General features: G+C 42.7%; 1 protein-coding gene across 2 annotated transcripts in view; it reads left to right on the top strand.

Annotated features, from left to right (window-relative positions):
* Positions 1–241: 241 nt before the first annotated feature.
* LOC134436493 (solute carrier family 66 member 2) overlaps positions 242–15,309 on the top strand; it is a 46,143-nt gene continuing 31,075 nt past the window's right edge. Inside the window, exons 1-3 of one of the 2 annotated variants that reach the window (XM_063185747.1) lie at positions 242–1,267; positions 4,075–4,208; positions 7,596–7,646. In XM_063185747.1, coding sequence (XP_063041817.1) covers positions 1,065–1,267; positions 4,075–4,208; positions 7,596–7,646 — 388 coding nt within the window. In that variant the 5' untranslated portion in view covers positions 242–1,064. The remainder of the gene's footprint in view (positions 1,268–4,074; positions 4,209–7,595; positions 7,647–15,309) is intronic. The other variant, XM_063185748.1, reaches the window with a different exon arrangement.

Raw genomic sequence — 15,309 nt, 5'->3', positions numbered from 1 at the left:
GAGGAGTAGGCTTAGCCTAGTGCACTAAATAGGCCTAACTAACTAACTAACCAACAAACTAACTAGCTAAATGAATGAATGAATGAATGAATGAATGAATGAATGAATGAGACACAAAACATGAATCAATAAATCAATAAATAAAACAAACCCTACTGCTTTTAGGACCCTGAAGCTTTCCAGGTTTGTGACGTAGGTGCTGTCAACGAGGAAGTGCTGCCCCAGCTGTTGCAATGGGAAGTCTCACTCAGCGTCGTCAGTCACTTCATCCGAATCCTTTATCTGTATTGCCTTGATGTGCTGTGGTTTTATATTCCTTTCAAGAAGACAATGGTTTTGTAACGAGTCTGCAGCTTTTGATCATTGTAATGTGCAAAACGCCGCTGGGATGTTTCACGGCTAAACGGACAAGTGACAACACAAACGTCTGCAAACAAATGATAACTTGCTTTGAATGTCGAATGATGCTGTCAGTCAGCTCGAGCTTTTGAACTATACAAGTAATCATATGCTAGCGTTGTTGTGTATCGATATATCCATTAGCTGCAATGCTACCTCTTTGTTTATTTACAAAGTCAAGTCCAGTAATACTTTGATGTGTTTGACAGGAAGGCGATAGAATGGTTGGCCAAGCTAGCTAAGCGGTATAAAGGCTAAAGGCATTTCAATTCCGTTGCAGATGCAAACATCTCGTTATCCTGTGTAAATGGACTGCGTATGCTATGCACAATCATAAATCATTGATTGCAATATTTACACAATGGTTTGCTGGAAGTGAAGAGCAACTTGTAACTGCCGTGTTGTGATTTCTCTTTGGCAACGTGGCTGTCATTTCCGTGTAGATGGTTTCAAGCAAAGACTAGTCTTTTGTGACCAGTTTCAAAGTTAATTTGACTATCTGCAAGCGTAGTGAAGCCATTTGGTTGTACTGTCATCGTTTGGGTGTACAGTCTCAGTTTAAGACTTGGTGTCAGTACAAGAAATTTTAATTTCCTCCACAGAAGAGGAAATTATTTCTGAAGTGAAGAAGGTTCGTATCGAGTCACCGAGACCTTGTGTCTAAAATGGAAGATGAAGTCTTTCAGCAGATTATGTACATTGTCAACCAGCTCGTGGTATGGACCGCCGCCACTGCCATCATCTTCGGCGGTGTCGTGCCCTATGTCCCGCAGTACAGGGAGATCCGGAGGACTCAGAACGCGGAGGGGTTCTCCACTTACGTCTGCCTGGTACTGCTCGTGGCCAATATCTTAAGAATACTCTTCAGGTAGGCCTACACCCTTTTGTAATGAGAAATAAGTCGTGTTTATCATGTAAGGTCATTTAGATTGAAGTTTTGTGTTTGTCACTCACTGGCACCCAAATGACTGTATTGGTGCCACCACTTTACATTCTGCATATGAAAAAAAGCAAACCTGCTTCTTAACAAAACCTTGATCCAATGATTAAAACAGTCAACGCAAAGTGTTTTAGCCTGAGAATATTTGTTCATGGAAGCACAACGCATTGTAAATGTGTTCAGTGGTGCAACTAACGTGTCTGTAGGTGGTGGTGAATTAAAAATCCCACATAAACATGTTTTTAAATGTAGGCTACTACACAACATCTCTGTGTTATTGTTGGCAGGTGCGGGAGGTACATTGAGTCTCCCCTGTTGTAATGGTAAATGCCATAAGGTGTTTATTTTGTTTGTTTCGGCAGATGCCCCTATTGTAGGGTGACATCTCCGTGATAGGAAAAAGAAGGACATACAGCTCCAGGCCTTTTTATTAGAATACCATGAAAAAGTTGATTTATTTCCATAATTCCATCAATAATGTTAAACTGTCATGGATTGTAGATTCATGGCCCAGTTTTTTAACTATTCCAATCATTATTTTTTTTTCTTTTTATATACGTTGGCCTTCCAGCTCAAAAAACCCATGAATTGGGGAATTCGCATTATTAGAATATTGTTATAAAATCACATTTTTCTTCATCAAAATTCGGGTCACATTAAATCAGTTGAAATTTGGTACTTTCTTCATAACATGCAATGGTCAATACTTGGTTAGGACATTCTCTGTCTTCATAATGGCCATGATGCGTTTAACATTGAAGTCAATGGCAAAAACAGTGCATGGGAGTTATGGAAGCCCAGATATCCTTGATGCTTTGCTGTCAGCTGTTCTTGTTTGTTGACCTGGTACCCCACACTTCACTCTTCAATATACCCTGTAGATTTCCATGCCACGTTTTGGCGCTAACTCACCAGTTTAATTCTAACTCAACAGAAATAAAACCCCATTCATTTTCAATGGGGTTTCATTTCTGGTGATTTAAGACGGAGAATGTCCTAACCAAGTATTGACCATTGCATGTTATTTAGAAAGTACCAAATTTCAACTGATTTAATGTGACCCGAATTTTGATGAAGAAAAATGTGATTTTATAACAATATTCTAATAATGCGAATTCCCCAATTCATGGGTTTTTTGAGCTGGAAGGCCAACGTATATAAAAAGAAAAAAAATAATGATTGGAATAGTTAAAAAACTGGGCCATGAATCTACAATCCATGACAGTTTAACATTATTGATGGAATTATGGAAATAAATCAACTTTTTCATGGTATTCTAATAAAAAGGCCTGGAGCTGTATATTAGTATTTGGGGCTTGGGGCTGGGCTACCCCCCCCAAGAAAATTTGCGATTCTTAGATGCAATTTCATGCATTTTAATGCATCAATACACTGAAAAGACGGACGTCTGGCCACCCTACCCTGTTGTCAGTTTTTTTTCCAGGTTCGGCAGGTACTTCAAGACACCCCTACTGTTGTGTGGTTAATGTCATCAGGTTGTTTGTTGTGTTCGGGAGGTACGTTGAGACGCCCCTGTTGTTAGTGTCATAAGGTGTTTGTTGTTTACAGGTTCAGGAGGAGGTACTTCAAGACGGCCCCTGTTGTTAATGTCATAAGGTTGTTTGTTGTTTACAGGTTCGGGAGGTACTTTGAGACGCCTCTGTTGTTAGTGTCATAAGGTGTTTGTTGTTTAGAGGTTCGGGAGTTGTTAATGTCATAAGGTGTTTGTTGTTTACAGGTTAGGGAGGTACTTCGAGACGCCCCTGTTGTTAATGTCATAAGGTTGTTTAACAGGTTCGGGAGGAGATACTTCAAGATGGCCCCTGTTGTTAATGTCATAAGTTTGTTTGTTGTTTACAGGTTCGGGAGGTATGTACTTTGAGACGCCCCTGTTGTTGTGATGGTTTATGTCAAGTTTGTTGTTGTTTACAGGTTCGGGAGGTACTTTGAGACGCCTCTGTTGTTGATGTCATAAGGTTGTTTGTTGTTTACAGGTGTGGGAGGTACTGGTTAATGTCATAAGGTTGTTTGTTGTTTACAGGTTCGGGAGGTACGTACTTTGAGATGCCCCTGTTGTTGTGATGGTTTATGTAATGGTGTTTGTTGTTTACAGGTTCGGGAGGTACTTCAAGACGGCCCCTGTTGTTAATGTCATAAGTTGTTTGTTGTTTACAGGTTTAGGGACTTTGAGACGCCCCTGTTGATAACCTTTAAGGTGCTGTTTATACATACATGGGTATTTTGATAAACGAACATTTTTCTTCTCTACGCTTAGCGAAATATTTTCGTTCACATCAAAGGCAAATGTGCCGTTGAGAGCTGTCATAAATACGTTAAGCCTGTGCGCCATAAGTAGAGTGCCATTCAAGTCTCCGTTTATCTCTGTTTATATACAAACGCTAACCGGAGATTTTTAAAAATCTCCACTTTTGCCGGAGTTTTTTTGGAGCTTCGTTTATAGAAGGAAAACCTTCGTTTGTTTGTAAACGAAAGGCACAACCGAAGGGGAAGGTCTGCGTATATCAAAATACCCGGGTATGTATGAACACCGCCTTAGAGTGTGGGTTTTTGAACATTCTATAAAAAGAATGCATTCTATAACAATGCAAGATTCTAAAATTCCAAATTTTATTGAATGGCGCCCAGATTTCTATAGAACTTTCACTGCCCGAACATTTCCGTCACACCGGTGTGAGGTTACACTCTCAGATCTTAAGGTTGTTTGTTGTTTACAGGTTCGGGAGGTACTTCGAGACGCCCCTGTTGTGGCAAAGTATAATCATGATCGCCACCATGCTGGTCATGTTGAACCTCTGCACAGACGTACGAGTGGCGGCAGAGCTCAACACCAAACGCCGCTCTTTCACAGGTTAGTTAGCTCTGACATGTCACGTGCACACACGCCCTTTCACACGTCAGTTACCCACAGCATTGCATACGCACACACGCACACACCCTTTGTATCAATTACCCATGACATCACACACACACAGCGCACAAACACACAGCCCGACCTTTATATCTTTGTGGGGCTCTTCCTATTTTTGTGGGGCATTCCATTCATATTTACCCTAACAATAGCTTAAGAATGCTAAACTGTGCCCAAAGCAAAACAATCCCTAAACCTAACCTGTAAGTGAGGGAATGTTTTACACTTGAGTGGGTGGGTGTGCTCCAATAGCAGTGGCCTCACGAAGTAGGATTGGTGCAGTACACACACACACACACACACACACACACACACACACACACACACACACACACACACATATACACACACACACACACACACTCTTTCACAGGTCAGTTACCCCCGACAGAGATAGTAGGATTCTTCTTTTCTCTCGCCCGATATCTCTCGCCCGATGTCTGTCTGTCTGTCTGTCTGTCTGTCTGTCTGTCTGTCTCTGTCTCTGTCTCTGTCTCTGTCTCTGTCTCTGTCTCTGTCTCTGTCTCTCTATCTCTATCTCTATCTCTATCTCTATCTCTCTCTCTCTCTCACACACACACACACACACTCACACTCACACAGTGGCCTTTATTACTTTACTGCCCCACCATAGAAAGATTAGAGAATGCTGCTTGTGTGAACTCATCGAAGAAGTGTGAGTAAACACAACCTGGTGTGTGTGTGTGTGTGTGTGTGTGTGTGTGGTGTGTGTGTGTGTGTGTGTGTGTGTGTGTGTGTGTGTGTGTGTGTGTGTGTGTGTGTGTGTGTGTGTGTGTGTGTGTGTGTGTGTGTGTGTGTGTGTGTGTGTGTGGTGTGTTACTTTGTGCTGACACCATTTGACATCAGGAGATCCGAAACACACAAACAGGACCTCCTCCACCCCCCCCCCTCTCTCCCCCTGGGTGTGGAGAGGAGGAGGAAGAGAAAGGGAGAATATGAAAGTTGTAAAGTGTATTCCTCCAAAACGTTCCCATAGTCTCTCTAACCTGACAATGTAGGCCAGCTAACTGCTTGATACATAGGCAGCCATAGCTGCAAACCAAACCACCACCCTAGCAAACCACCCAAAGCAAACTACCTTAGTGCATGTTGGCTATTTACTAGAAGAGTCTGCATTCCCCAGATTGGCCCCTGTGCATTCACTGGTGTTCTGGACATTAAGAAAAATGTATTACTTACAATTTGTTTTTACAGTTTATATGAATTAACTAGTCATACCACCTTAACAACACCCTTAGGACCACATACCTGCAGAGACTGGGAGTGGTGCACCTAAACTACTCAGTCTCTTTGAACGTCTGATCCCTGCTTCAATGGCATGTCAATGTTTGCCAGGTTAAGAATAGCTAAGTCCACAAATTGATGGCATACATTATTCACCTACAGGTTAGGGTAGTAGAAGGATAACACTGTTGTGCAACATTATACCAGTAAAAGACAGTTAGTATCCAGTACAAATATGGTCAGTCGTTCAAGGTTTTTTTTCTTCTTTAAAACACGACTGGGCTTTGATCCCTGTAATCTTCTTCTGGAGAGAGGGGTCAGTGGCCGTATGGGCATGTCATGTAATTTAACTTTTTACAGGGGAGTGGATGGTAAAATGCTGAGGGTTTATGGATGAAATTCATGGCACGCAATCGTAAAATGACCTTGGAAGGAACCTTTTAAAAAAAAAAATCTTTCTCTCCCTCCCTCATATGACTTGAGAATGAGCTATTGTCAGAGCTCCCTAAACCACAGCATTTACACAGACATTTCACTACACTATGTTTAATTAATGTTTTTATCCAAATAGGCCAACAGTTACAGTCCCAGGAAAAAGTTTGTACACCCTTTGAAATGTCTTACCTTTCTGTCAAAAGTGGTCATAAAACATGGTCTGATCTTCCCGGAAATCACGAGAAGGAACAACCAGAGTCTGCTTTAACTAATTCAACCCAAACATTTACAAGTTTTCATATTTTCATTGGCCATAAGATGTAAACATTCACAGGACAGCAAGGCATAAGTAAGTACACCCTTGCATTAAGTAGGTTTTAACCTTAAGTTAGTCGCAATAACCTCAACCAGATGTTTCCTGTAGTTGCAGATCAGATTAACAAAACAATCTGGATGTATCTGGTCTCCCTCTTCTTTAGAAAACTGCCTCTCGTCAGCAAGGTTTGTGGGATGTCTGGAGTGCATAGCTTTCTTGACTTGATGCCATATAATCTCAATTGTTTTCTGTCAGGGCTTTGACTGGGCTATTCCAGAATGTGTATTTCATTATTATGAAGCCATTCTAAAGTCGATTTGCTTCTAAAGTATGGGTTGTTGTCACATTTCAGCACCCATCCTCTTGTGTGCTTCAACTGTGTGACAGACTACCTCACTTTTTTCTGTAAAATATCTCGATAAACTTCTGAGTTCATTGCTCCACTAATAATAGCAAACTGAAAAGGGCCTGAGGCAGCAAGGTAGCCGCATATAATGATGCTCCCGCCATAATACTGTATCGTGGTTCAGGAAAGCAGCATCGTGATATGCTCATTGAAAATGTTACCCTTCAGTCCAGAAAACAACCACATGATATGATGTGATTATGCTTCAAATCATCATCATTTTTATATTGAAAGGTTTTAAAATTATCAGTAGCTTCTAACATATTTTTCCTATAAATTATCATTGTTTTTATTTATATTTTTGTTCTATAATGTTGCTTAACGTGACGAAGCTAAAAACATGTGTAAAAAATGTCATTGATGCGATCGATTAGGTAATAACAGATGTCCTGGAATGTGCTGTAAGAATTGTAATCGAATCAGAAACCCAGATGGCAGTCTTCGTAAGTAATAGAAAGAGTAGAAGTCTGCCGCTCCGCTTTTTAGGTTTATTCGGGACATAAAACATTATGACCCAGCAGGGTCTTCACATGACAAATGTTGTATGTCCTGTATAAACCTTAAAAATGAAGCTGTAGTGTGCGGACTTCTACTCTTTAAATTGTCAGATAGGCCTTTGTCCTGCATCTAGCCTCAGCGAGGTGGGATTTGCATACTTCAGACTTTGGTAAAGGTCTTTGGAAATAACACTATGAAAATGCACAGTGCACACACACCTTCTTTCTCTGTCTCAGTCTCCCAACATGTGTACATGAAAAACGTGGGTTTTTTTTTGCTTTGTGGCAAATAATGTACATGGGGTCAAAGACCAACCTCTCTCTCTTCCTCTCCTCCCTCTCTATCCCCTGTTCCTGGTTTATTCTTATTTTTTATTCCTGGTTTATTTTCCTTTCGTCCTTCCCGTTTTTTGTTCTGTTGTCTGTAGCGTCAGACATTAAGGACGAGGAGATCTTGCTCCCCAAGAAGCTGTTTTTGGGTACGTACTGTCGCTGTTCTTTAACCTTCACAATCAGCGTCAAGGTCATTCCCACCCCGACCCCATCATCCACCCCCCTCCACTCCCCAACACCACCCCTTCTTACCATTGACCTAGTCGGCTCCTCTGGCCAAATGCTCCACCCGTGGTCGTGCGGTGCCAATCACTGCCAGTCATTAGGCATATTAATTAGCCACTACATACAGCGAGTGGAGCAACCGTGGGGGAAAACGATCAATTTCATGTGCGGGCCCAGAGATGCCGACTAGGTCTATTGAGGACCCTCATATTCACTTGCGCTTCCTCACCCTGCGCATGCATGGTATTGTGACGGCCGTATTCATGCAGTGCACGCTCATTCACTCCAGTCGCTCTTTCGCTCACACTCTAACTACCTTCAGCCGTCCTCCATGATTCACTTGTAATCAGTAGCCAATAGATAGATAGATGGACTCGTAATCAATAACCAACCAATCAGATGGAATCAGAATCTATCAGTGTGGATTTCGGGATGTCCGATTGGTTCATCTGATCTACCTGAGTGTTCTAAAACTCTTCACCGTTATGCATGTGGTGGCATGTGCATGATGATGGTGCATGCATGCTAGCTCTAGCAGATATCTAGCAATCGTAGTTTGAAGTTGATGTTGTTTAAAATGCTTGCTGGCAATTGTAACACTCACTGATTATATTAAGATTGTGTGTGTGTGTGTGTGTGTGTGTGTGTGTGTGTGTGTGTGTGTGTGTGTGTGTGTGTGTGTGTGTATGAGTGCGTGCGTGCGTGCGTGTGTGTGTGCGCGCGTGCGGGCGTGCATGTGTGTACGCATAAGTGTAAATCCATGAGCATGAAACACTAAGTCCAACTCAACAGCTTTAAATATTTATTTCTAATAATGAATTGCCTTACATTTGAATGGTTCACATATCAAAGCTTTATTATTATTATTAAGCATTTACACTGCTCACACATGGCTAATTAATACATAACACAGCAGATGCATGGTGCTTCAAGCTTAAGTCTTTGTGATGATGAAAACAAGTTAACCCACACAGTAAGGCTCTACTGATGTGACTTGTCTTGCATGCTGCAATCTTCAATAAAGTACCCCTCTAGCATTTTGGTTATTGGCCCAGCGAAATATAGCAAGAAGAAAGCCGCTGCCTAGAATATTTTAAATCTACGTATTTAAAATTCTAATAAACTATGTCACCTGCCGACTTCTAATACCCCGGTTGTCACAACTCTGAATTCCATGGCTCTGGTAGGCGGTCTCCACCATATTTCACTTGTGATATGCTCAGGTGTCCCTTATATTGGAGCTGCAGTGCTGCACAACAACACTAGATGGCAGTGGAGTTCTGAGGACGGGAGACACACAGGTGGCATTGTCAGGATTTGGCTACTTCACACGACACCACCTTTATGTTACTTTTATGCTGTGTATCTTTAGCAATCGTCAATGCTATGTGTCTTTGCGATCATTGACGCTGTGTGTCTTTGTTGTTTTTAGTGCTGTTGTTGCGTGTGTTTTTGTCCTTCTGTTTTGTGCAAACTTGTACTCCCAGCCGGCTTCCCAGCATGCACATACTCAAGTTCACTCACATTCAAGCACTCACGCACACACAAGCACAAGCACAATGGTTCACCCACGTCTGCACACACACACGCACACGCACACGCACACGCACACACACGCACACACGCACACACGCACACACACACACACACACACACACACACACACACACACACACACACACACACACACACACACACACACACACACACACACACACACACACACACACACACACTCAGTAGAGGTAGAGACATGTGGGTGGGGGATGGCAGTGTGTGTGTGTGTGTGTAATGGATTTATTCAAGTTGATGGTCCATTTTTCTCATTTGTCTTAGCTTTGCGAGTTTTTCAATTCACTTTTATCTTGTCTGCCATCTGTTTTAGTGTTTCACTGGATTTATTGGTGTGTGTGTGCGCGCGCTTACTTGTTTGTGTGATGTGATGTGTTGTGTTGCTCCCTCTGTGTGAAGTATGACTTGCATTCTCCCCAATCTGATAAAGTCTTAATCAGGTGATGCAGAAAGCTGCTGCCGCTAGTGCTGCACAGCTGGAGGCGAGGAAGGATGCGTCTCTGATAAGATAGGCTACTTCATTAGCTTGCTTGGCAGGAGCATAGCTCTCAAACAGTCATGTCAGCAGTCCCGGGTTCAGGTTCTGGAATAGCCATGTCGCATTTTCCCTTAAGCATAGGTGACTTTGCTGATGAGCTGATGTACCTGTTGTTGGTTATGAGGAGCCAACCTAGTCATGTGATTCATACACTCTAAAAACATTGTAAGCCAGTTAAACATAAAAAGGCAAGTTGATCTGTTGACTTAAGTTTGTAAGCTAACTCAACTCGGGGCTTAGCTGAGCACGAGGCTTTCTCACGTTGAGTTAATGTACAAACTTAATGCAGGAGGGCAACTTACTTTTTTGTGTTTAACTGGCTGGTGTTGTTATGAGGCGATGTTGTTATGATATGGGCAGTCTTGCATCCCAGAGGTTGCCGGTTCGACTCCCGACCTGCCAGGTTGGTGGGGGGAGTAATCAATCAGTGCTCTCCCCCATCCTCCTCCATGACTGAGGTACCCTGAGCATGGTACCGTCCCACCGCACTGCTCCCAATGGGGCGCCACTGAGGGCTGCCCCCTTGCACGGGTGAGGCATAAATGCAATTTCGTAGTGTGCAGTGTTCACTTGTGTGCTGTGGAGTGCTGTGTCACAATGACAATGGGAGTTGGAGTTTCCCAATGGGCTTTCACTTTCACTTTCAGGCGCCGCTCCAATCATGTGATCCATAGTTGCCAGGTGACTTGGCTGATGAGCTGATGTGCCTGTTGTTTGTGTTGAGGGGCTGTTAGTCATGTGATCCACAGCTGCTGTTATGAGGGGCATGGTTGCATTTTTGTGGTTTATGGGACATTAAAACAACTGAGCTGTGTCTAAGTCGCCACGGTAAGGGGCAGGTTCACTGAGCCGTGATGTCTAGTGTGCCAAGTCTTTCTTTCTTTCTTTCTTTCTTTCTTTCTTTCTTTCTTTCTTTCTTTCTTTCTTTCTTTCTTTCTTTCTTTCTTTCTTTCTTTCTTTCTTTCTTTCTTTCTTTCTTTCTTTCTTTCTTTCTTTCTTTCTTTCTTTCTTTCTTTCTTTCTGTTTGTTTCTCTGCCTGTCTATCTGCCTGTCAGTCAACTTCAACTCAAAACCAACTTTGATATGCAAATATAAAAAGTCTGGGGCAGGTCCGCCTAGGCAAAGCTACTCTATACCAGGCCAGAGCCCTCTATATGGAGAGAGCTCCGCTACTCCCATTGACTCTTATCTTCCATTTTTTCTACACAAATGGCAGCCCAGGGTTGCTCACACTGCTCTGTCAGTGCCAGGAAGTGGCTTCCACAGCAGGGTGCATAGCCTGCATCCCAAAATAGGTCTTCTTTCTTAGATTTACGTAATGTCAGTGAATTTTAATGAATTAATTATAAATAAGCCAATCGCTAGTGGATATATTTGTTGGTAATTACCCAGAAATGAGGTTTGTTTCAGCTTATGTAGTGGTTTATTGTTAGTCTACGAAGAGAAAGCCGCTTCCAGGCGGAACTGTTTTTTTTGTTTGTTTTTTTTTGGTTTTTTTAGCCTTTTTTTTGGTCTTTATTATTACAGGACAGTGTGAGAGCAGACAGGAAACGATCGGAAGAGAGAGATAGGGCAGGACCGGGAAATGACCCCGGCCGGATTCGAACCGGAGTCCCCTTGGGCAATATTAGCCCAAATGTGGGGTGCTTAGCGCGCTGCGCCACAGTGCCCCCCTCAGGTGGAACTGTTTCAATCTACATTTGAAACAAGCGGCAAGTCTACTTCCAGTATCCAGGTTTTCACGGTCCTCCTGTAGAGGGCTCTGGACCAGGCCATTAGACAAAAAACAGTGTCTTCTGCCACTTGGGTGCATGCTGATCTGGCTTGACTCATCCTTGAAGACTAATAAGAGGAGAGATTACAATATCAAAGTAAAGATATCAAATATCAAAGGGGAGCGCAGAGTAGTGATGATTTTATTTTTGTGTTGCCTTGAAAAGTGCATTATTTAGTTAGCCGTTCAAGGGAATTAAACCACAATGCTTTGTATCTGTTATGCTTCAGTAGAACACTAGTTGAAGTTTGCGTGTGAGGGGATTTTCTCGTGTGTTTTGTGCATCAAGGTATTACCCTAGCCAGTGATCAGGCTTGGCAGCCTGTACATGCATGCATTCAAAGAAACTTTAACTTCAAAATAGTCAAACTTTGTAAGCTTAATGATAAATCTTACACATAACACAAACACAAAGTGCCATTGCACTTTTAATTTGCTAGCCTTTTATGTGCTCTTAATGAAAGGCTGTAATACGACTGAAAGAAAGAAATCAATTCCAACCAAATGTCATAGCAGAGGAGTTTTGATTGCCCCATGGAGGACATTTGCAGTGTATAATTGAATTGCTGAAGCAATAGTAGCCAAGTACTTTTTCAATACAGGAACAATTCAGTACAACATGTATTTACAGTGCCCTCCATAATTATTGGCACCCCTGGTTGAGATGTGTTAAAAGCCTTAAAATAATTTCAGTGTTTATTGCAGAAGAATACTGTCACACTGAAAATTGTAGGAAAATGTAGCCTTCAACTCAAATGAATTGTAAGAAAATAAAAAAATCCCTGACTGAAAAATAATTATTTTTCATTAAATCACCTGTTCCACAATTATTGGCACCCTTAACAATTCCCAGGAAATAAATATAATTGAAGCATTTCTGTCATTTCTACAGTAGTTTACAAAGTTTACCAGAGTATGTAGGAACATTTAATTAGTAATTCATCACTTCCTATTTCCCTGGGGTATAAATATGACGTGACACCGAGGCCATTTCTCTTATCCACTCTTAAACATGGGAAAGACAAAGGAACACAGCATACAAGTGAGGCAGATGTGCGTCGACCTTCACAGGTCAGGCAGAGGCTACAAGAAGATTGCCACTCAACTGCAGCTGCCCATATCCACTGTGAGAGGAATAATTAAGAAGTTCAAAACAACTGGAACAGTGGTAAACAAGCCTGGACGAGGACCCAAGTTTATTTTGCCACCACGCACAGTGAGGAGGATGGTAAGAGAAATCAAAAGATCTCCAAAGCTCACTGTTACAGAATTACAACAAATGGTAGCATCCTGGGGTCACAAAGTCTCCAAATCAACCATCAGGCGCTGTCTACACGCCAACAAGCTGTTTGGGAGGCATGCACGGAGAAAACCTTTCCTCACTCACAATCATAAACGCAAGCGTCTGGAGTTCGCCAAGCGGTATTGGGGCTTCAACTGGGACCGTGTGCTTTGGTCAGATGAGACCAAGATTGAGCTTTTTGGCAACAAACACTCTAAGTGGGTCTGGCGTACCACGAAAGATGCGCATGCTGAAAAGCACCTCATACCCACTGTGAAGTATGGGGGTGGGTCAGTGATGCTGTGGGGCTGTTTCGCTTCCAAAGGCCCTGGGAACCTTGTTAGGGTGCATGGCATCATGAATGCTTTGAAATACCAGGACATTTTAAATCCAAATCTGTTGCCCTCTGCCCGAAAGCTGAAGCTGGGTCGTCACTGGGTCTTTCAGTAAGACAATGACCCTAAACATATGGCCAAATCTACACAGAAATGGTTCACCAGACACAAAATCAAGCTCCTCCCATGGCCATCTCAGTCCCCTGACCTCAACCCCATTGAGAACCTGTGGGGTGAGCTGAAGAGGAGAGTACAGAGGAGAGGACCCATTTCTCTGGATGATTTAGAGAGATTCTGCAAAGAGGAATGGCTGAAGATCCCTCTTTCTGTCTTTTCCCATCTTGTGAAACATTATAGGAGAAGATTAGGTGCTGTTTTGTTGGCAAAAGGGGGTTGTACAAAATATTAACACCAGGGGTGCTAATAATTGTGACACACATTATTTGATGTCAAATAATTATTTCTTTATGTGGGATTTTTTCCCCACTGAATAAATGCACTTGTATTGAAGGTTGGATTTTTCTCTTTTTTTCCATTAAGGTCCCATATTATTTAGAAAAAAAATAAAATAATTGGAAGCTAAAAAACACATCTCAACCAGGGGTGCCAATAATTATGGAGGGCACTGTATATAGCGTAATATCACAACAATTGTTGACTCAAAGTGCTTTCCGAACACACACATACAGATACACATTCCCACATTCACAAACCAGCTCTGGAGGCTGCCGTAGGGTGCCAATTGTCCGGGGTTCATGTGAGAAAATGCGCACACACACATACTCGCACAACCATAATAATGGTCCTAAAAAGATTATTCTGGAAGCCACTGTAACATAGTCTAATTTCATCGCATCAAGACCTAGCCTACCGTACTAGCGCAGGAAGACTGTGTGTGTAGTGCTACTTATTTTTCAGCCTTAATATAATGTTTGCAAAAATGGTTGATAAGTGATTAATAAATGATGACAGTCATAGCCGGGAGACTTGCTCAAGGGCACCTCAGCCACGGCGTTGCCTAGTGTTTCACAGGGGGAATGTACTATCTTCCTTAACAAGTTTATAATGGGGCATTTAAAGTCATCAGAGAAAGGGAGAGAGGCTCTTTGGAATCTACTCTGCCACCCCCTTTGCTACCCCATTATAAACTTGTTAAGGAAGATAGTACATTCCCCCTGTGAAACACTAGGCAACCGTGGCCTAATTGTTAAGGAGATGAGTTTAAAATCAGAGGGTTGCAGGTCCGAATCCCTACCTCACTCCGTTGCTGAGGTGCGCTTGAGCAAGGCACCAAATCTCTCTCACACACACACACCCAGCAGGCATCTAACCCCACACTGCTGCAGGGACTGTAACCAATACCCTGTACTTAAAGTCGCTTTGGATAAAAGCATCAGCTAAGTGTTATGTAATGTAACTAGGGAATGAATGCACAGTAGCAACTACAACATTTTTAATGTGAAGACAGGATCTGTTATGTACAAAATTCCCCAATGCTAGCATAATCCCCCTTTCTTTCTCTTCTCTCTTTCTCTCTCTCTCTTTCTCTTTCTCTTTCTCTCTCTCTCTCTCTCTCTCTCTCTCTCTCTCTCTCTCTCTCTCTCTCTCTCTCTCTCTCTCTCTCTCTCTCTCCATGCTCCTTCTGGAGTAGAATGGGATTAAGTGCAGATGTGGTGGCCTAGTTTTAAATGAGGCATTGGTGGGATTTGTGATGGAGACGTTTAGCGGAGTGGAATAGGCGAGATGGAGAGAGACTGAGAGGAGAGGAGAGGCTCCTGCCTAAGGAGAAGAGAAGAGAAGAGAAGAGAGGATAGGGGGGGTTGAGGAAAGGAGAGTTACTGAGGAGAGGAGGAAGCGAGATGGATAGAGACACACACAAGGATGGGAGAAAAGAGGGTAGGAGAGGAGAGGAGAGGAGAGGAGAGGAGAGGAGAGGAGAGGAGAGGCTCCTGCCCAAGGAGAAGCTTGGAGAGGTGGAGGAGAGGAGAGGAGAGGAGAGGGGAGGAGAGGGATATGTGTGTATCTGAGAGGAGAGCGCAAGGGCGCCCTCTACCTGTCAATGAGAGACTCACTACAGCAGAGG

The sequence above is a fragment of the Engraulis encrasicolus genome, chromosome 20 (genome assembly GCF_034702125.1).
Source record: "Engraulis encrasicolus isolate BLACKSEA-1 chromosome 20, IST_EnEncr_1.0, whole genome shotgun sequence".
Taxonomy (NCBI): domain Eukaryota; kingdom Metazoa; phylum Chordata; class Actinopteri; order Clupeiformes; family Engraulidae; genus Engraulis; species Engraulis encrasicolus.
Note: the sequence above shows the minus strand (reverse complement) of the source record. Positions and strands in the feature narration are given on the sequence as shown.